Below are 22,277 nucleotides of genomic sequence, written 5' to 3'. Positions count from 1 at the left end.
AACCCTCGAACCCTAATTCCTCTCTTCTGCGATCTATCTCCACCTCTCTTCTCCGATTAACCACCTCTCTTCTTTGGTTTCTTCTTCTTCTGATTTCTTTCTTCTCCGGTTACTCAAATCCTCCGCCTCTCTCTTCTCCGGCTAATCTCCTCGTCCTCGGTTAGTCTACTCCTCCTCTCTCTTCTCCGGCTAATCTCGTCTTCCTCTCTCTTCTTATGTCGTTCAATTTCAGGTTTAGGGTTCTGCTTAGATCTGTTTAGGTTTCTGTCGGCTAGATCTGTTTGCGAGACAAAGGTTTAGGATTTTAGGGTTTTTATTTCAGTTTTAGGGTTTTGAATTCGATTTTGATCTTCATTTCGATTTTAGGGTTAAGATATTTCAATTTTGTGTTTCTAATCCGTTTTTTTTTTTATGCTTTTAGATGTCTTCTCGAGACCAAAACGTTTCTGTAAACCAAAACGTTTACAGAAACTTCATTGCTTCTCAAGGGTTAAGTCCTCCAGTCTCTTCTCGAAGGACACATTCAGCTTCTGCTCCTCCCCAAAGGTTACCTTCTCCCGCTTCTTTCCAAGGTACATCACCGGCGATGCATGCTGATAATCCTCATGGAAGCTCTCCGGCGATGCATGATGAGAATCCTCCTCAGCAATCAACTTCGCGTATGAACAGTATTTCTGTGTCCCAAACTTTTTTCACTTTGGAACAGTTACTTGCAAGTCCCGGGCGTGCTGGCTTACCAAAACTAGATCCTAAGCGACCTCCAGATACTCTTTGGTGAGAATGTTATGTATCTAACCTATAGTTTATCTTTATGTTTTGTATTTTCAATGATCCTCATTCCTTTTATCTTATGTTTTGTAGGTTTGACCAGGATTCTTCGGTTGCTGCTACTATCCGGGCCATTTTTGAAAGAGATTTCAAATCAGCTCATGCCAATTGGACCCAAACACCAGGTCCGGTTGTAAACCGGTGGTTTGAAACTTTTGCGGTAAGTTACAGATTGTTGATGTGTATAAATTACAGATTTTGTTTGTTTATCACTTGATTCTTGTTATGATTCTGATTCTGATTCGTGTTATGTCTTTACAAGCAAACATATAACTGGGATGCGTCCATCAATGGAAGAGTTAGAGCTGAGTTTGAAAAGAAGTTGAAGACCCGGATGTGTGATCAAGTGTCTCGGTGGAAGGGTAAGTGGAAGAAGAAAGGTAATGACGCAATGCCGCGGTGGCTTGATCCTACCGTATGGGATGGCTTGGTCAAGTTTTGGTGTGAACCAAAATCAGAAGCAAAGAGTATCAATGGCCGTAATGCTCGCTATAGTGATCCTAATGGCACCGGAATACATAAGCACCATTCTGATCAGACCTCTTTTAAAGCCCGAGCACGAAAGCTTGTAAGTATCTCTGTTTAACACAAGTTCATTATTCATATCATATCTACAATATACTAATATAGTTGTTTCAATTCTCTGTTTTTAGTCTGAGAGTACTGGTGAGCCACTACCTGATTTCCTGCGAGTACTAGAAGACACTCATAGGAAACCTGATGGGTCGTTTGTTGATGGAGTGTCTGAGAAGGTGTTCAATGAAGTGTCGTCAAAGATAGCTGAAGCTGAGTCTGAGCTAATATCAGCGGATAACATGGAGAGTAGTGCTTCTGGTGGGTTATCACTAATTGTGAAGAACCAAATTTATACCGAGGTAAAACATGCTTCATTGTTTATGTTAATGTTTGTATTTGTGTTTGTGTTTGTGTAAACACTTATGTGTGTATATGTTTATGTTTGTGTAAACACTTATGGTGTGTATATGTTTTGTTGGCAGGTTGCTCCGAAGAAAAAGAACCGGATATATGGTGTTGGTAACATGCAAGCAGAAGCATCTTCAGCTCAGATTGTTCAACCGCCTCCTCCTTCTAAAGATCCACTTGTTCTAGCTGCGAAGCTTGCTGCTGCCGAAGCTGTTCTTGCAACTCAGGCAACTCAACTACAGGCCAATGCACAGACGATGCAAGAAAATGCAGTGAGGATGCAAGAAAATGAGCTGAGGATGCAACAAAATGATCTGAAGATGCAAGAAAATTCAGAGAAGATGCATAGTTATGATGCATACTTTGATTATCTTGCATCTAAAGATCCAGAGTTTGCTGCTAGATTTCGCCGAGAGGATTCACCGGCCAGACATGCCACCGGAGATGGAACCACCGGACAGTAAACACTGATGAACTTGTTTTGTAAAACTTAGTACTTAGTACTCTTTATCCTCTCATCTATTTTTTGTCTAGAACAAAATCGGTTATTATGTTTTGTTATTGTAAATTTAGTACTTCTAATTACAGCTTTAATTTTCTTAAGTATAAGGTTTAATTATAATTACAGGTTTAATTTTAATTACAAGTTTAATTTAATTAAGCTTACAAAATGAAAATTCTAATTTTTTTTTTCACCGTTATTATAATTTGCGACGGAAATATTAATTGCAAAAGCATCGCAAATTTGCGGGGGATTTACTAGATACACAATTGCTAGGATATTGCTAGAAAAATAGTTCCTCGCAAAATGCGTGGGATTTGCGAGGGACAACGTTTCCTCGCAAAAGTTGCGAGGGAATTGCAACGTTGACCGATTTGCGAGACGCGATTTGCTAGGAACGGACTTTCCTCGCAAATATCTCGCTTTTGTCGATTTGCGAGGGATTCGCGATATATTCGTCCATCGCAAAAGACGTGTTTTCTTGTAGTGTAATCTTCCGAACAAGCGTAGATCCAGGGTCACGATCAAACCTCCAGACACATGAAACAATAAAACCAAAGTTATTATTCAAAGAGTTTGTAAGACCTAAACAAAACCAAAACCATTATTCAAAGAGTTTGTAATCGCATCAGAGACCAAACACTTCATAACCAAGACCAATCGAGACCAAACAATGAGACCTAAGCAAGACCTAAACAAAACCAAAACCATTATTCAAAGAGTTTGTAATCGCATCAGAGACCAAACACTTCATAACCAAGACCTAAACACTAATATGAAATGAGACCTAACCGTACCATTCGGTCTTTGGTAAGGGAATGGGAGAGAGGACGGTGGTGAACTCATGTCTGTTTGGCACTAGAAGCAGTGCATTTAGAGCCCGCAATGTGTCCTCCTGGAGTTCCGGCAACACCGGAGGATAATCAGCTTGGAAATTGTTGCCTTGAGATGATGGATGCGAACGATGACTGCGAGTCTGAGAGACTTCAGCTGGAGAATGCGGACTGTCAACTAGAGTAGGCGGAGGGTCAACTAGAGTAGGCGGAGGATGCGACGGATTGTAGTGGACTTCTTGAGAAGGAGTCAGGTTCACTGTAGGCTGCGGTGGGTGAGTGTAGGAGTTCTGAAAAAGCTGTTGAGGCGGAGGATAGTTCCGGATCTGGGCCGCCGATGACTGTCGTTGTACTTCAGGCGTCTGCAGCGGAGGAGGAGATTGGACTGCCGGCGTGAAGTTGTACTGATTGGGTAGACTGTGCGGCCGTTTATTTGGTGTTGACGCTCCGACTCTCTGAGAAACGTAAGGAGCAGCAGGTTTCCTCTTCCTTCCTCCTCGATTAGGCATCGTTTGAGAGATGATGGGAATGATTAGGATTACAGATTTGGGGGAATCGAGAGGAAGAAGAGAAGGATTAGGGTTTAGATTTGGGGGATCGAGAGGAAGAAGAGAAGGATTAGGGTTACAGATTGGGAGATTGAGAGGAAGAAGATGCGGATTAGGGTTAAGATATGGAAGAATCGAGAGGAGTCGAAGGCTGCGAGTGGAAGAAGATAATGGATTAGTGTATGTTAGGGTTTAGTTAGGGATAATGGGCTTGGGTTTAGTTAGGATTAGTTTATGTTTAATTAGGCCCAAATTTTAATCTAAGCCCAAATTTTAAAAGTTTAATTACAATTTTAATTAACCAAATTTATTTATAAAACACTGATTATTTTTAATTACTATTTTAATTAACCAAATTTTAATTTCAATTTTAATTAACCAAATTTATTTAATTACAATTTTAATTAACCAAATTTTAAAATTTTAATTACAAGTTATTTATATAACCAAATTTATTACACAATAATACTACACAATAATATTACACAATAATATTACATAATAATATTACACAATAATATTACACAATAATATTACACAATAATACACAAATATTACACAGTAAAAAGACAAAAATTAAAAAATAAATACATAGTAATTTTGCCAAATAATTATTGTTCTTCGTCTTCTTGTTCTTCATCATCAGAAGACGATAAATTACACTGGAATTCATCTTCTGGATCCGCATCTCCAACATCGTAATCAAGGTTTATTGGATTAGCATCTGCTACCAAATTGTCGACTATGAGATCTTCAACTGTAGTCATCAATACAGCATCATCATTTTCTGTTTGCAACAGAGTCGGTTCATTGTTTTCATATTCTCCTGAAATGTTTCCCCTTGGATTTACTTTCAGAACACTTAGCCACTCTCGCTTTGGTTTCTTTGTGTATGGATATGGAATATAGCAAACTTGATCCGCTTGAGATGCTGTTTGCACAAAATCGCAATTTAGTATGGATAGTTACATTAAATAAACTTATATATAAATTATATTGAGTCTTACGTACCTAAAATGAATGGCTCATATTTGTTGTATATATATAAATATTATATATCAATGATATAATTAAATAAATGCATAATCAGAGTCGGTTACATGGGTTCGAGTATACTTACATAATCTTTCACCCACACATGATATTCTTCAGCTCTTTTCGTGGACAGTTCTTTTTCGGTTAATTCAGGATATTTGGTAGAAAGAAAATCCTCGAACATACTAAGAAAATTAAATATATTTAATATATATGAGAAATATTTGTGGAGTCTATATATTTGTGAGTCTATATTATATACCTCTCAATTGGTTGAAAATATTCACAATTCCGTAAAACATATGCATGTGCGCACTGATAGTCTCTCTCTGAAAGCCATACTTCATGCATTTCCCCACTTGGGCGACCGACATGAGTAAATATATTAGGGACTCCAGGGACATGATATATTGGGACTTCACCTTCATAGAATCTTGTTAACCTGATCAAATAAGATAATTAAAAGTAATTCAAATTAAGTATAAATTATAATTTCATTTAATTATACCTTTATTTTGTTTGTATATGATCGGCAAAGTAGTGCTCAGAGAAGTAAGCAATCTCGTCATTGATATAGGACTCAACGATTGATCCAGCCGCATATCTTTTGTTCTTCGCTTTTCCTTTCAACTTTTTGAAAAATCTTTCAAAAGGATACATCCATCTATATTGGACAGGGCCTCCCAATTCTGCTTCATATGGGAGATGTATAGGCAGGTGCTCCATCACATCAAAAAATGATGGTGGAAATATCTTCTCTAAGTTGCATAAGATCAAAACAATGTTATGTTTAAGAATTTGAACGCGACTTTTTTGCAAAGTTCTTGAGCATAAGTCCCTGAAAAATGCTCCAATCCCTGAAAATTTCATGTCTTAGGAAATTATATTTAAAATATATAGTACTAATTTAATTAAATAGGTAATCTGTAGTACCTGATAATGCAAGGTGAACGTTCCGGTCTAGGAGTTCTGCGAAGATAAATGGAAGAAGTCGCTCCATAAAAACATGGCAATCATGACTCTTCATTCCTGAAAACTTGCCAAGTCTGACGAATAACCATCTGGAAATTTCACCGCATGCTTGACACATTCCAATAAACTTGTTTTGGCTTCCTTTGTCAATGTATATGCTGGGAATGGAGCTTTACCCTTCCGATCAATATGTAAGTGTGGTCGAGAACAAAATTGTTCTATGTCCAATCTTGACATGATGTTATCTTTAGATTTACCCTGTACACTCATAAGAGTATACAAGATGTTGTCCACAAAATTCTTCTCGGTATGCATCACATCAATATTATGTCGGAGATTGAGGTCCTTCCAATAAGGTAGCGACCATAATATGCTTTCTTTGTGCCAATTATGTTCCTTTCCATAGCCTGGCATCTTCTTATCATGACCGTTACCACCGACTTCCCTGGTTTTTGGTGGATTTACATCTTTCAAACGCTCATAATAAACTTGCTCACCAGTTAAAGACTGCGGTGGATAGTCGTTAGAAGCGTCTCTTCCCTTCAGGAAATCTTTTTTGTTCTTCCTTAATTGATGACCATGAGGCAGGAATCTTCGGTGACAATCAAACCAACATGTCTTCCTTCCTTTGGGTAGATAAAACGACTTTGTACTTTCCATGCAAATTGGACAAGATAATTTACCATGGGTGGTCCATCCCGATAACATGCTATATGCCGGAAAGTCGCTTATCGTCCACATTAGCACTGCTTTTAGATTGAAGTTTTGATTCAAAGACACATCGTATGCATCGACTCCAATAGACCACAACTCTTTTAACTCCTCAATAAGAGGTTGTAGGAAGATATCGAGGCTAGCTTGCGGATGATTTGGCCCAGAATTCAGAATTGTAAGAAACATGTACTCCGTATTCATGCACATACCAGGGGGTAAATTATATGGAGTCAAGATCACAGGCCACAGTGAATGATTACGAGACATGCCAAATGGATTGAACCCATTGGTACATAATCCAAGGTAGACGTTACGGGGTTCTTCCGCAAACCGAGGGTTAAGCTCTTGGAAATATCTCCACTCCCCCGCATCAGAAGGATAATTCATTTCTCCCTCTTTTGATTGGTGCTCTGCATGCCATCTCATTGCCGCTGCAGTCTTTTGGCTCTGATACATTCTCTTCAACCTATCAGCAATAGGTAGATACCACATACGACTATATGGTACTCTTGTTCTCCGTCGGTCCTCCTTAGGCTTCCATCTTGGTGAACCACAAAATAGACATGTCTCTTCCTTTTCGTCTTCTTTCCAGAAAATCATACAATTGTTAATACAAACATCAATTGTATAATATGGAAGGCCCAAATTACGCATCAATTTCTCTGTCTCGTAATGTGAACCGGTAGACTGGTTGCCTTCTGGTAAATAATCCGTCAAAATTCCGCAAACCGAATCTACTAACTTTTCACTCATATTATACTCCGCCTTATTTTGCATGACTCGAGCAGCCAATGACAATTGCGAGTGACCTTCACGACAATCATCATATAAAGGAGTTTTTGCACTATCTAACAAGTCGTAAAATTTCTGAGAATGGTTTTGTACCGGTTCTTCCACATTCTCATAACTCTCATTTTGATGATAATTATCATCTAAACCCACATTATAACGAAATGCATCATTCACCATATCCACATATGGATCTTCTACTACATTACCCATTTCTTCATGACTCCCATCATACGTCCTATCAGTGTAACTACTTCCTATATCCAAATTAATTTCTTCGCCGTGGTTATACCAAACATAATAATCTGGCATAAATCCATTACTAAACAGATGACTCATAACTCTTCTACCCGAGAGACATCTATTTTTTTTGCAAACACTACATGGACAGAGAAACTTACCCCCATTATTCTGAACTGTTTCTTGGCTTCTTGCAAACGTTAAGAATTGGTCCACCCCCACTTCGAATTCAGATGAAAAATTCCCCGTCACTTCATCGAACCTCTTGTACATCCACTCCCGATAATTATCGCCATTACCACCATAATTGTAATATCCCGCCATTATAATTATATATATATATATTTTTTTTTGGGAGAAAATATAAAAAATTATATAAAGCAAACCTTTTTTTTTTATTTAGAATTTTTTTTTAGAAGAGGAAAGTGATTTCGGAGTGAAGAGAACAAATGAGTGCAACTTGTTTTTATAGATTTCCTAGGTGACTAATAGGTGACTAATAGGCGACTACATAATAAAAGTTGGTACACCAACCCCCGCATGGAAAACACGTTTTTTTAACTGTTTTTTGCGACTACTTGGCGACTACACGATGACTATGTAATGACTCGCCGTAAGAGTCGCCGAACAGTCGCTAAAATTTACGACTACTTTGCTCGCCGAATGAGTCGCTACGTAGTCGCCAAAATTTACGACTATTTGACTTGGTCGTATTGTAGTCGTTATTTTAGCGACTAAGTTGCGACTATATAATTCTGTCAACAATATAGTCGCCTCTTAGTCGTTAATATACGACCATCATAACGACTGCATAAATTAGTCGCTTAAGAGTGACTAATTAGCGACTAGTTCCATGTAGTCGCAGAATAGTCGCTAAATAGTCACTATGTAGTCGTTATTTTTGGCGACTACATATGTGGTCGCTATGTGTAGTTGCTAATCACCTATTTTCTTGTAGTGTTTTAAGAATGGTCCTCAATTAATATTTTTAATATTTGTAATTTATTATATGATTATTTTAGAAATTTATAGTATCTTATACAATGTATTCATAATTTTATCATTTAAAAAACAAACTTAAAAATATAATCATTTACATATCATATTTGACAACAAGAGAATAAGTTGTAACAGTTCATAAAATATACAAAAAATATAAGGTTAAGAAGAGAAGACATGACTGTAGATTGTATTTATTTATTTTTCAGAAATTAAAAAAATATTTTACGAAATATTACGACGAAAAGACACAGATAAAAAGTTACATTGAAAAGATGCGAAAAAGCTAATGACGAATAAAAGCGAACGAAATAACACGACTGCAATGTTATCTCATGGCAGTTAATCATAAAAATTTGTTTAATTTGATATGTGTAACATTGATAATTATTTATTTAATCATATGTAAAGGTAAGATTGTTTTTTAAAGAATACTTTTCAATAAAGATATAAAGAATGTTTCAAAAATTTGTTTGTTTTTAAAATTTTTATTAAATAGTTTAGGGATCGCAATAGTTTAATAAACAAATTCAATTAAAGAATTTTTGTAATAAATATTTTACTAAAATGAGTTTTCCCGCGATATCGCGGGGGTTCCATACCTAGTATATGGAATAATATTGTTTTTCAAGATATATGTTTAGTGGTTTACAGTCAGGAGGATCCAGGGAGAAAAGTAATATACAGGGCACAATTTTTTTTTTAAACAACAAAAAGTATAGAAAAGTATAAAAATATAAGTCTTAGTAGTTTCTTAACAATGTCCCGACAGAAATGTTGTAGAAAAATATGGGAGTCCCCATGTTTACAATCTTTTGTGTTGAGGTACACTTTTCAGCTCACTGATCATAGTTTATGGATCGAGCGAAACAGACGGCATCATGGGGATTGGGGACTCACCAGACTCACCAACTCCAGCCCCTATATATCCTCATCGGCATGATAGATATGAATGCTCGCCTAAGCACCTTGACGACTTCCCCGGCTTATGGAGGTGGGCTTCGCTATTGGTTCCAAACCCATAGCTACTAGTTTTGTTGCTGCAATTTATAACCTTCTTAAAATTATAAAATGGGCTTGTTGTTGCATTTATTGTAAAACAGTTTTTTGATGAATATAATATTACATTAAATAAAAAAAATTATGACTTGGTGAAGGAACGACTTCCACTACAAATATGAGATGATATAGCTTCGGCATTTGTCACTCAAATTGTTTGTAGTAAAATATTGCAACGATTAGTTACTAATTAATGACAAAAAATAAAATTAAAAATTTTGTAGCTATCACCTTATAGGAGCAAAAAAACTTTTGTAACAATTTTATAACAAATCATAATTTGTTACAAAAATATATACATAGCTTCAATATTATCCGTAGCTATACAAACACAATCCTTTTGTGTTCGATCTTGCATTTTGGTGAAGCTCTTGGAAGAGTGTCAAGAGTCAAAAGGTCACATATATCAATGGGCGCTGTGAAGTCATTTGCAGCACTTATTCTGACCAGTTCAAGACACGGCAGTTTCGCTAAGAAATGCTTCACTTGGTTCAGATCTTTTCTATCTCCTCCGTAACCTGATATTTCCAGCACTTTCACTCGAGATGTTGATAGGCAAGACGATCTATTCTCCTTGGAGCCATAGCAAACACAAACATCCCCACAAGTACTTTTTGAAATGTGGTGCTTTAGACCCTGAAGCATAAAGGAGACCAAGAATCTAAGATATATTACACATATCTGTATTTATGGCGGTTAGGATGTTTTTAAGCGTGTCATGAGATACCTTAAAGATGAGAGTTCAAAAAAAAAAAAAGATGAGAGGTTCTAATTTGATTTGAATATTCAAAAAAAAAAAGATGAGATACCTTTTTTTTATTTAAATATAATTTAACATTCATTCAAAAAAAAAAAAAAAAAAAAAAGATGAGAGTTTCTAGATATTTGGAGAGTTTATTTTATCAGAAGTGGCAGTATTCTCCATCCGCGCTTCTTTTCGCTTTCGATAGATAGACAAACAAGGCTATCGAACACCGCTAATTCTGTACAGGAGAAGCAAAGCAGCTGCGAAAAAGAAACCCCCCAAATCAGCTAGTCATCACTCAAAAACACACAATATTTTAAAGCAACTCGCACCACAAAGCACATCAATTCTCATACTCCTAATCAAGCATCGTTTAACTTTTTTCTTTTCTTTTTATTAAGCACCACAAAAATTTGTGAGAAGAATGAAAAAAGGTTGTAGTACGTATAGCAGACTGACCTCATGAAAAACACTAGATAAGTGAAGAACCCTAACGTTACTGATTGCATTGATGAGATGTATCATATTAACGTGAGCATTTCCATATACTGGTCCCCATATTTCCCCTCCGTCCGAAAGATGATTGAGTCTAGCTTCAATGAGAGAATCCAACTTAACTTTTAGAAACTTGCTCCCATCTTCATACGAAATCTCAAAGAAGGCAAGATTAGGAAAATCAAATGAAATGTCGCGGACGTATTGAAATCGGATGCGTAGTCTCTTTAGGGATGGAGACGACCATTGTATTTGTACCGGAAGGTGCTTCTCAGATTTCATTTCTGAGAACTCAAATTCTTGCAGAACAGGGCAACGAGATAGAAGTGTTTCAACAACATTACGATCTCCATCAAAATCAATTGAGTAAAGACATAATTTCTTAAGCAAAGGAAGAAAAACATCATGAGAAAGCTTGACTATAAACAAACTCCCTATGCTCAGCTTAACCAATGTCTTGTTCATCAAATTCAACGTAAGCACTGGTGGAAATTTTCCTAGGAAAGTGATGAACAGATCAAGATCCACAACACCACGGTTAAGCACATTACATATCCAGCTCTGAACACAAGCTGGATCAAGACCATCTCCAACACCTGTAAAAACGAAGATGCAGCCAATATATAGAAAAGAACTTCTTTTCTTATTAAGAATCACTTAAACAATCTTACAAGATATGTTTAATCAGATTTACACACAGTCAACACGACTTGCCACTGACCAATTCTTAATCTAACCAAAATCCCTAAGAACCCTAAAAGCTTTCTCGCTTAGTTCTCTAAAATTCTTCTTGAACGGCCAAACAACATGTTTGTCCAATAAAACAATATATAGAAAACCTCCTATGACCTACTTTCCTATTAAAGGATAAGTCCAAATCTTCTTAATAAATATGATAATAACTTGTTCTTTAATCAAAGAGTCTCTAAAAAATACAGCCACATCACTCGATCTCCGTTACGGTTTCTCCGTGTGAACCTCTTTTCCAGACTCCTACAGACCAGCCTTGTAGCAACCAAAGTCTTCATGCTTTCATTCTCCCCCTTTTTATCTGAATGTGACAACTCAAGCTCCATATGTGAATAGTACTAGAATCTTCCAAAAACATAAGCTTCAGCCACATTCAGCTACAACATCACCATCATCACCAATATCATCATCTCATCATACTCCCCCAGCGTGAGTGCACATTCATATAAAAACAAAGATGAAGACATATATGCAGAGAGACACAACAAGCTTCCTATCATGCCTTGTACCAAAAATAATCCTCATGAGCTTTTACAATGTTCTTAGGTTTAACCTGTGAAACAAAACAATGTTGCAGCACTCCTTGAGAATTCAGCTGAACATGACAAACGGTTTGCTCAACAAATGCAACTGCAGCAGACTGATTCGTATGACCTTGCAACTGTTTAGATGTAGCTAAGACTCCTGATGATTCATCATTCCAATCATTACTATTGGATCTAGTTGATTCAGTTGTGACTTTTTCTTGTACAGGTGGTTCTGCAACATGCTTCTGTAGAACCTCAGGTTCAACTCCAACACCTTCTTCAATGAGTATCTTCGAGAGATTGCAGCATAGGTTGATTTCCTCAGACTCTTTGCAACCTTGATCATACTTTTTCTCATCATTCTCGAAATTTTTATTGTACAAATCCTTTTTAGCCACCCAGACTCTAGAAAAATGAAAGGGATCAATAAAACACTTTCTTGCCATCCAAAGCTCCTTGATCTTGTTCTTAAACTTATAACAGAAAGATCTCACATGCCCACTTTTACCACAATGAAAGCATTCATAAACCCTTCGTCCTCGCTTGGATTTCGTCCAACCTTTTCGCTCACAAGAAGATATATGTTGATGTCGTGTGTTCCTGGTTTGTGCTACAGGGGCTTCCTGTTGAACCACTTTTCCCAGAATACTTGACTCAGCTTCATGATTTACATTGCTCTTAACGAAGCTTACTGATTTATCACGAGACAACAGCTCAACAGTCTCCTCTTTGTGATAACCTAGACCTTGATGCTGAGATCCTACAATTCCCATAGATAGTATCTCATCAAGCTTTTTGCCACCATTATTCAACATCCTAATCTTCTTGTGATTCTCATTCAGCTCTCTTTCCAGACTTGTTGCTTTTTCTTTTTCCAAACCATACTTTTCTTGAAGTGCCTTCAGTTTCTTTTCTAATACTTCTTTCTCAGAAGAAGGAAGTTCCTCACCAATCAATCCTTCAGAATTATTTTCTTCAAGCATATTGACTTTGGCTTCCAAACACAGCTTTTCCTTTATAAGAACCAATTTTTCGTTGCACAATTGGACCCAGTTGTCGTACAAAACACAGTAGCTCTCTTTTGAAATCGACTCTTCACCATCATCATCTGAGCTTTCATCAGCTATATCATCACTCTTAGCACTGTATGCAAAAAGATTCAGCAGTCCTCCTTCTTTTTCATCCCCATCACTCTCTGATTCTGAATCACTAAAGCTAACATATGCCTTATTATTTCCTTTCACCATGTTTGGACATTCAAATTTTAAATGTCCAATCCCTTTACATTCAAAGCACTTCATCTCTTTTCGCTTAACCATTGGACACTCAGGTTTGTAATGACCAAAACCACAACATTCAAGACACTGAATCTCTTTTCTCCGATCAACTTTTTCTTTCTCAGATCTATTTGGCCTAGAACAAGACCTCTCTGTAGCACTTTGATTCCAGCGAGATAACTCTCGTCCCTGCCCTTTTTCAACTTGCTCTAGAGCTTTCCCAAAGTTCCTGGCCATCAAGGACATGTTATCTTTAATCTCTTTCAGCTGGTCGTTTGTGTCATATACCTTGAATGCAATCCCTTTGCCATGAATTCTCTGTTCTTCAGCAACCTCCATCTCTTCTGACTTCAACATACCAACCAGATCTTCAAATTTCAAGGTATCCGTGTTTCCAGAGACTCTCATGACAGCTTTGTGTGCTGCATACTTAGATGGGAGACACCTAATTAATTTTTTAACCAACTTGGTATTCTTGTAGGTTTTACCAAGATTCTTAGCTTCATTGGCGATAGAGCTCAATTTAGCACTGAATTGAGAGATTGTCTCATCTGGATCCATCCTTAAGACTTCAAATTGAGAAGCAAGCTGATCCAATCTTGTTCTTTTAACACTCGAATTCCCTTCATGAGACTTCTGCAGAATATCCCAAGCTTCTTTAGCTGACTCACAACCTTGAACAAGCTTAAAATCATCATCGTCAACAGCTCCAAATATTGCATTAAGTGCCCTAGCATTATATTTAGACAAGTTCTTTTCTTCTACCGTCCAGCATGCCTTAGGTTTAGTGATCTTGTCACCAGCTTCGGTTTTCTCATAGGGAGGTTCCCATCCTTCTTCCACAGCCGTCCAAGCATCCTCACCTAAATTTCGGATCAGCTGAACCATGCGCACCTTCCAGCGACCATAGCCTTGTTCATCCAAGATCACAGCCCTCTGAAGCAACATCAACTCATTACCCGACTGCATCATTATCCCAAGATCTCAACCTGTAGCGAGTATAGAGCTCTCGTCGGTTGACTGCTCTGATACCAATTGTAAAAACGAAGATGCAGCCAATATAGAAAAGAACTTCTTTTCTTATTAAGAATCACTTAAACAATCTTACAAGATATGTTTAATCAGATTTACACACAGTCAACACGACTTGCCACTGACCAATTCTTAATCTAACCAAAATCCCTAAGAACCCTAAAAGCTTTCTCGCTTAGTTCTCTAAAATTCTTCTTGAACGGCCAAACAACATGTTTGTCCAATAAAACAATATATAGAAAACCTCCTATGACCTACTTTCCTATTAAAGGATAAGTCCAAATCTTCTTAATAAATATGATAATAACTTGTTCTTTAATCAAAGAGTCTCTAAAAAATACAGCCACATCACTCGATCTCTGTTACGGTTTCTCCGTGTGAACCTCTTTTCCAGACTCCTACAGACCAGCCTTGTAGCAACCAAAGTCTTCATGCTTTCAACACCAACATGACTCTTTAAAGAGACCTTCTTTATACACGAATCGCCTTGCAGATTAAACAAGTTGGAAATGAAAGCCGTGAAACTCTTAGAATTTTCACGCTAGTCTCGTGTTGACCCACGCACAGACTCACAGTCATCAAGATCGAGATTGTAAACGAAAGTGATATGATAATGGGAAGCAATGAGGATGATCAAGTGGAAGCTGAGCTTGTTCCTGAGGATGCTATGCTTGTACCAGTTGGACCAAAGTTAACAAAGGATTATCCGTGTGCTTTTGAATTTGATGACGATGGTGTTCGTATTAATGAAAAGGCAACCAAGAAGCTACTGGTACCGGGAAGAACGCATAATGGTCAATATTCTCTGGGGGAACCGAGGCATCAAGTTTTCTACTCTACTAATCAACACCTTGCCAGTGATGAAGTGTGGCACAGAAGGCTTGGTCACCCTCACTTGCAAGTCCTCCAGAAGCTAGCTACAAATCAGTCTATCTCCTTCAATAAGATCACCAAGTCGGTGTGTGAAGCGTGTCAGCTCGGGAAAAGCTCACGACTTCCATTTTCTTCTTCTAGTTTCTTGCTTCTAGACCTCTTGAGAGGGTTCACTGTGACTTATGGGGTCCCTCTCCAATAAATTATGTTCAAGGGTTCAGATTCTATGTAGTCTTTGTAGACAATTATTCCAGATACAGTTGGTTCTATCCACTGAAATCAAAGTCAGATTTCTTTTCAATCTTCACAATGTTCCAGAAATTGGTTGAAAATCAGTTTGATTGTAAAATCAAATCTTTTCAGTGTTATGGTGGAGGAGAGTTCATTAGCACTCTATTCTTACAGCATCTGCAGAACTGTGGTATTCAACAACACCTCTCTTGTCCACACACTCCACAACAAAATGGACTGGCTGAGAGGAAGCACAGACACATCACTGAGTTAGGGCTAGCAATGTTGTTCCAAAGCAAGGTTCCATCAAAATATTGGGTTGAAGTGTTCTTCACTGCCAATTTTCTCATCAACCTGCTTCCTGCTGTTCATCTTGAGAACAACATATCTCCTTTTGAGAAACTTCACGGCACTGCTCCTATTTATACGTCCCTGCGAGTTTTTGGATGTGCTTGCTTCCCAACGTTGAGAGATTATGCCTCAAATAAGCTTGATCCGAAGTCTCTACAATGCGTCTTCCTCGGGTACAATGAAAAATACAAGGGTTATAGATGCCTATACCCACCAACAGGTCGCGTTTATATAAGTCGACATGTGGTGTTTGATGAGTCCTCCTTTCCTTTTGCGACAAATTACAATAAATTGCTTCCTCAATCTGGTATTGTTCTCACCTCCGCGTGGTATAAGGGTTTGCAGTTAGTATCAGATACTACAGAACAAACTGCTCCTCACCCTTCAGTTGACACAGTCATATCACCCTCTCAACCTGCAGTACCATCTACTCCATCTGCAGTTTCTCCATTGTCAGTCCAAGATGCTAACTCTCCGACTGATCTTGAATGTGGTGAGTGTTTTGAGCGTACGACAGACTCTGATTCTGATTCTATTGGCGACAGCTCTCACCACTCTCAAGACAGTCCTCTGTCACCCCATGAACAAACTCTTGATAACACTGCAGCTGCCACTATTGAGGTCAACAATGATCATCCTATGGTTACAAGAGGAAAAGAAGGAATCAGGAAACCTAATCCTAAGTATGCTCTTCTGTCACACAAAGTCTCATATCCAGAGCCTAAGACTGTCACTGAGGCTCTCAAAGACCCAGGATGGAATGGGGCGATGTCTGAAGATATGACGAATTGTATGGAGGCACACACGTGGGACTTGACTCCACCCACTCCTGATATGCACATTCTTGGTAGCAAATGGGTCTTCAGAACCAAATTAAACGCTGATGGCACCTTGAACAAACTTAAAGCTCGCTTAGTAGCCAAGGGGTTTGATCAGGAGGAAGGCATTGACTACTTGGAGACATATAGTCCGGTTGTTCGAACACCAACTGTCAGATTGGTCCTTCACGCTGCTGTAACACACAACTGGGAGCTCAAACAGATGGATGTAAAGAACGCCTTTTTACATGGTGATCTCCAAGAAACTGTATACATGCGACAACCTGCAGGTTTCATTGATCCTGACAAGCCTGATCATGTTTGCCATCTACACAAGTCGTTATATGGCTTAAAACAGTCTCCCCGAGCCTGGTTCGACAAATTCAGTAATTTCTTGTTGGAATTTGGTTTCACTTGCAGCTTCTTGGATCCCTCTCTTTTTGTCTACGATCGTAATGGTGATAACATCCTCCTACTACTATATGTCGATGATATGGTCATTACTGGCAACTCCTCCCACACTCTTACACATCTCTTGGAAGAACTCAATAATCACTTCAGAATGACGGATCTTGGTCAGGCTCACTACTTTTTAGGCATTCAAATCCAAACTTTTACCAATAGCTTGTTCATGTCCCAGCAAAAATATGCTGAAGATCTTCTGGTCACTGCAGCCATGGCACACTGCTCCCCAATGCCAACCCCTTTGCCTCTGCAACTGGATCGAGTGAAAGCTCAACAAGAAGATTTCTCGGATCTTACTTACTTTCGCAGTCTAGCCGGTAAGTTACAGTATCTGACTCTGACAAGACCGGATATTCAGTTCTCTGTGAACTATGTTTGTCAGAAGATGCACCAGCCATCAGTGTCCGATTTCCAATTGCTCAAACGAATTCTCTGGTATGTCAAAGGCACTATCACTATGGGCATCACCTACAGCAGAACCAACTCGTTTGATCTCAAGGCATACAGTGATAGTGACTATGCAAATTGCAAGCAAGGACGGCGCTCTGTCGGAGGGTATTGCACCTACTTGGGACGCAATCTCATCTCTTGGTCATCTAAAAAGCAACCCACGGTGTCCAAAAGTTCCACTGAGGCAGAGTATCGCTCCTTGTCTGAAACCGCATCCGAGATCAAATGGATCAGTTCGGTTCTCCGCGAGCTTAACATTCCTCTCCCACAAACACCGGAGCTCTACTGTGATAATTTGTCTGCAGTCTATCTCACCGCCAACCCTGCATATCATGCTCGTACTAAGCACTTTGATGTGGACTATCACTATGTCCGAGAGCGTGTTGCTTTAAAAGCTTTGGTGGTCACCCACATCCCTGGAGACCAGATGATTGCCGACATCTTTACAAAGTCTCTTCCCATCGCTCCCTTCAACTTTCTCCGGAGCAAACTCGGTGTCGGTCTTCCCCCTACACCAAGTTTGAGGGGGGCTGATAGCAACATCAGGCTAAAGCCTCAAGCTGAAGCAGAGTATTTGCTTCATTCACCCTCTGCAAACGCATAGAACAATGTCGTTCCGCAGAGCAACCAAATGGGCCAAACGCAGAAGCCCGTTAAGCCCAAAATGATGCAGAAGCCTGTTAAGCCTAAAATGATTCAACGGTCAACTCCTGAACTCTCTGCAACAGTTACGTCATTGTTCTCAGACAAAAGACAAGTTTGTATTCAAGACAAAATTGAAGCAGCAGAGGAGGTAGCAGAAGACAAAACCAAAGAAGTAAAGACCTTAGCTGCAGGCCTCGACAATACGGCTAAAGCAACTATAATGAGATCAACTTGCAAACCGATGAAAGAGATGTCTAACCAATTCACAGCCTTAGATACAAACTGTGTAATTGGATTTTGACATCTGTCAAGACACACTAGGGTTTATGAAACTTGTATAAATAAGCTGCAAGCAGCAATGTAAACCTTTGAGCTGAATAATACAAAGTTCCAATTTCATAGTTTACAACCTATCTAATTCTGCTTTCACAGTGATGGGTTACATATCAGGGGTCTAGCCTGGTATCGATTACCATAGATATAGAACAAGCCTGAGGCGTAGCCACATGAACAATATTTCAAGTCAAAATAATGATTGATCTTTAGATTGTCTGGAGAGAATCTCACATGAAAGTCGGCGGATGCTACAAGAGTCGTAGACGAGGATTTGTCATATGTATGCTCAAGCTGAGGCAACGAGAAGAGGCTCCACACACCACAGCCTTGTTCTGCGTTTTTGTCGCCGTTTTCTACGATGGCGAATAAGAGGCGCGGCTTAGCCAAGGATTTAGTTAAGAACAACTCTTTGAAATATGGACTACCAAACGTTGATGCCCATTGCTTCGACACGCAACGAAACCTCGCGACTGACTTTGAAGGTAATCTCGACAATATCTCCGGGATGAGATCACTAATCAATGATATGGGAGATGATGAATTCATGATTGCCGATCCAACGAAGAAAGAGCAATGTTAAAAACTTAGACCTAGAGAGAAATCTAGCAAGGTATATTAAGACGTACGGCGTAGAGAAACCTAGCTACCATTATGTATCTCCGGGATGAGATCACTAATCAATGATATGGGAGATGATGAATTCATGATTGCCGATCCAACGAAGAAAGAGCAATGTTAAAAACTTAGACCTAGAGAGAAATCTAGCAAGGTATATTAAGACGTACGGCGTAGAGAAACCTAGCTACCATTATGTTTCGTGAATATATATATGTTCCGATTTTAGTCGGTTAAGAAAAACAAAAATAGGCTAATGTGACGTCCAAGTGGGCCGCAAGCTATTGGCTCGCCTTTAGCCAAGTTATTGATAATATATAATATATTATCAATAATGTTAAAAACATATTATGAATAATAAAAATATAAATACTAATATTTTTAGTTTTATAGTATTAATATTTTCCAACTCTCATAATTTGTTTAATCATACTAATATATTTATTGTATCACTATCAACTAATATTAATTTAAATTATTATAAATATATAATTTAAAATGCATAATAGAATTTGTTAAGTAGCTAATTTTATTTTATGATTTAATTTTAAAAAATGACAACAAATAAACTGTTTAATTATGATTTTAAGTTTTTCTGATCATAATAAACTGTAACAAATTAGGAAGTGACATGTGTCATATTATGAAAGAATCACATGAGTTTCTAAGTTGAATAACAAAAGATTTGAAGAATACTCTAAAATCTTTTAAAATACCAAGTTCAATACCTCTCCTTAAGATTTCTCATATGAGAATCTTGAGAATGTATTCTCACTTTTTTTATATTAGAATACAATTATTTTTTTCTTTTTCATTTATTTTTTATTGTGAGAAACTCTCTTAGAATCTACCAATGCACATGGTCTAATGATTCTAACAGATGGAGATGTTTAACAAGTTAACATGTGTAGATATTCAACTTTTTCTAGGTTAGTTAGTTTGCAAAATGAATGTACATTACTCTCTATTGCAATCAGACATGTACTGAACTGATAGTTCAGAATCCCCAAAATTATTTTCCAATTTCCTATTTTTGTTGGGTCTTGCAGCTCCTTAGAGGCCAAGAAATAAAGATATTAATCAATTATGGCTTAATGATATTAATCATGTAGGTTAGTACGATTTTTGATGAAACAATCTGAACCGTTTTTTATAATAATAATATAATTAACCAAACATCCTATAATACTTAATTAAATCTACAAATAAACTCACTAACCAGCCATAATACATATAACATGCACAATGGAATACATATAACAATAATCAACTCAAATATGTAACACAAATACAATAACATTCCTAACCATTCTATCCAACAACCTAACATGCTTCTATATAAGGTTGCAACATTAATAACATAACCATCAATACACAATCGAGACCCTAGATCATCTTCCTCCTCATCGTCATGATTCCACGCAACATATGCACTACCTGCACCACAAACACAATGAGATGCGTGAGTATTAACAGAAATACTCACTGAGGCGATCCCCATTTACAGCTATACACACAAGCAAATCAATAGTACAACCACAAATAAAACATAACAAACCAATCATTATAATAGAACACCCAATAACACATTCACCACACCTACACATCATCACACAAAACAAGTTATACAACCCAATCGTTCAGATAAGGTTATGGTCACGCACTCACTTTAACAAGCTGATTCTACCAAAAAATAAAAACAGGAGAGACTCTCCTTGCGCCTGAAACAATCCAGAACCGCCTACAATAAGTCACACAACCAAAAGCAACCTTGAAACAACATGGACAGAAACATCATAAAAGAACAGTCTAAAAGACGAAACCCTAAAATAAAAAACAACAGTTAACTATCAAATCCCTCCGATGAAAACCTAGCCTTAGATGTCACAAAGCTTCTCACAAAATCTCTTGCCGATCAGAATTCAGACGAGACCATAATCTCAGTTACAATCCTCGATGGTCCCAACTCGCGTCTGAGAAACCATGTCCCACGAAACTGCCAATAACTCACGGAGTTTAAACCCAAATTTACTTCTGTAAAAAGGAGAATCTACAAAAAAAAGTCTTAGATACAACTGTACCAAAAATCATTACCTTAGGAATCGATTTCAGCAGTCGAACCCTCTTTCTCCCAAACCCTAACAGTTCTGTTTCTTTTTCTTCTCTCAAAAACAAAGCTTTATTGATCTCTTTCTTCTTCTTCACACCAAATCGGCCAAGAGGTCTCTCTTTCTCACGGACCAACAACGACAATCACAAAAGAGAAAGAGGCGTCATTTGATAAATAATAGGATTTCTAGTTTAATTTAATTAAACCAAAATTTACCTAAACCATAATTAATTAACCCATCCTTTGATTTAGTTAATAAATCGACCAGCTTAGCAAACCAACCGAAAATTAAACCAATTCCACTCTATTTCTCTGATATAAAATTCAATATTTCATATTTTCTAGGACATGAGCGTTACATTCTATATCATTATTTTTGTGGTAGAGTATTAAAATTTTAATATAATTTTGTTCGTACTGGAGAATAACCCATCTATACTAGTATTTTTGCATCCTTTTTTGCTCAAAAATATATTTTTGGAAATATTTACCATTGAATACCGTTTAATGTTTATATGCATATCCAAATAATTTTAGTTAACTCTCTCTACTATCCTTATAACTAAACGCAATTAAATTATATTTTAAATATCTTATATATAATGTTCTATAATTAATATAGATATTTAGAAGATTTATTCCAAATTTTTTTTTCCTATCATCTCTTTTTATTTTAAATTTTAAATATAGTGAATCATCATATAACACATTACGTTAATAAAAATGTATACTTTTCTGCATATATTGTGTTTTGAATTTTTTAAAACGAGCATATATTACTCAATTCATATAAAATGTGTGTCCAACATACATATATAGTAATTTTACCATATATAATAAATTATAAAATTATAAGAAGTTTATAATTTATAACTATATATCTAAACTTAACAAAAAGTTTAAAATTATGAACATTTAAACATATTAAATTTTCAAAATAACACAAACGAGTTATATTACATGACGGGTTATGACATGACATGTTTGAATTGATAATACTAAAAAATAAAATATCATTAATATGATACTTCAATACGGATTAAATCCTCAATTTACTATTTTAACAGCACCAATATAAAATATATATAATCAAATTGATTTAATTAAGATTTTA

The 22,277-nt window shown here is 37.2% G+C and overlaps 3 protein-coding genes and 2 pseudogenes across 3 annotated transcripts; all 5 read right to left on the bottom strand.

Annotated features, from left to right (window-relative positions):
* Positions 1–2,468: 2,468 nt before the first annotated feature.
* LOC147927182 (uncharacterized) lies at positions 2,469–3,753 on the bottom strand. Its single transcript, XM_087486778.1, has one exon. It carries the CDS (start codon positions 3,594–3,596, stop codon positions 3,042–3,044), a length of 555 nt encoding a protein of 184 aa, XP_087342904.1. The 5' UTR covers positions 3,597–3,753; the 3' UTR covers positions 2,469–3,041.
* A 493-nt stretch (positions 3,754–4,246) lies between these two features.
* On the bottom strand, positions 4,247–7,709 carry LOC147927181 (uncharacterized; annotated as a pseudogene).
* A 2,055-nt stretch (positions 7,710–9,764) lies between these two features.
* Positions 9,765–11,759, bottom strand: LOC104748764 (F-box/LRR-repeat protein At2g42730-like). Its single transcript, XM_087487341.1, has 4 exons — positions 11,645–11,759; positions 10,648–11,279; positions 10,404–10,448; positions 9,765–10,079 (listed from the first exon to the last, which is right to left on the bottom strand). The coding sequence occupies exons 1-4, from the start codon at positions 11,757–11,759 to the stop codon at positions 9,765–9,767; spliced, it is 1,107 nt and encodes a 368-aa protein (XP_087343467.1).
* A 170-nt stretch (positions 11,760–11,929) lies between these two features.
* Positions 11,930–14,209, bottom strand: LOC147927180 (uncharacterized). Its single transcript, XM_087487340.1, has one exon. It carries the CDS (start codon positions 14,207–14,209, stop codon positions 11,930–11,932), a length of 2,280 nt encoding a protein of 759 aa, XP_087343466.1.
* A 4,319-nt stretch (positions 14,210–18,528) lies between these two features.
* On the bottom strand, positions 18,529–18,984 carry LOC147927179 (F-box protein At2g16450 pseudogene; annotated as a pseudogene).
* Between the last annotated feature and the right edge of the window lie 3,293 nt (positions 18,985–22,277).

Source organism: Camelina sativa, chromosome 15 (assembly GCF_030686135.1).
Source record: "Camelina sativa cultivar CO46 ecotype springtype chromosome 15, ASM3068613v1".
Taxonomy (NCBI): domain Eukaryota; kingdom Viridiplantae; phylum Streptophyta; class Magnoliopsida; order Brassicales; family Brassicaceae; genus Camelina; species Camelina sativa.
The sequence above is the reverse complement of the archived record's forward strand: the minus strand, read 5'-3'. Positions and strand labels throughout refer to the sequence as shown.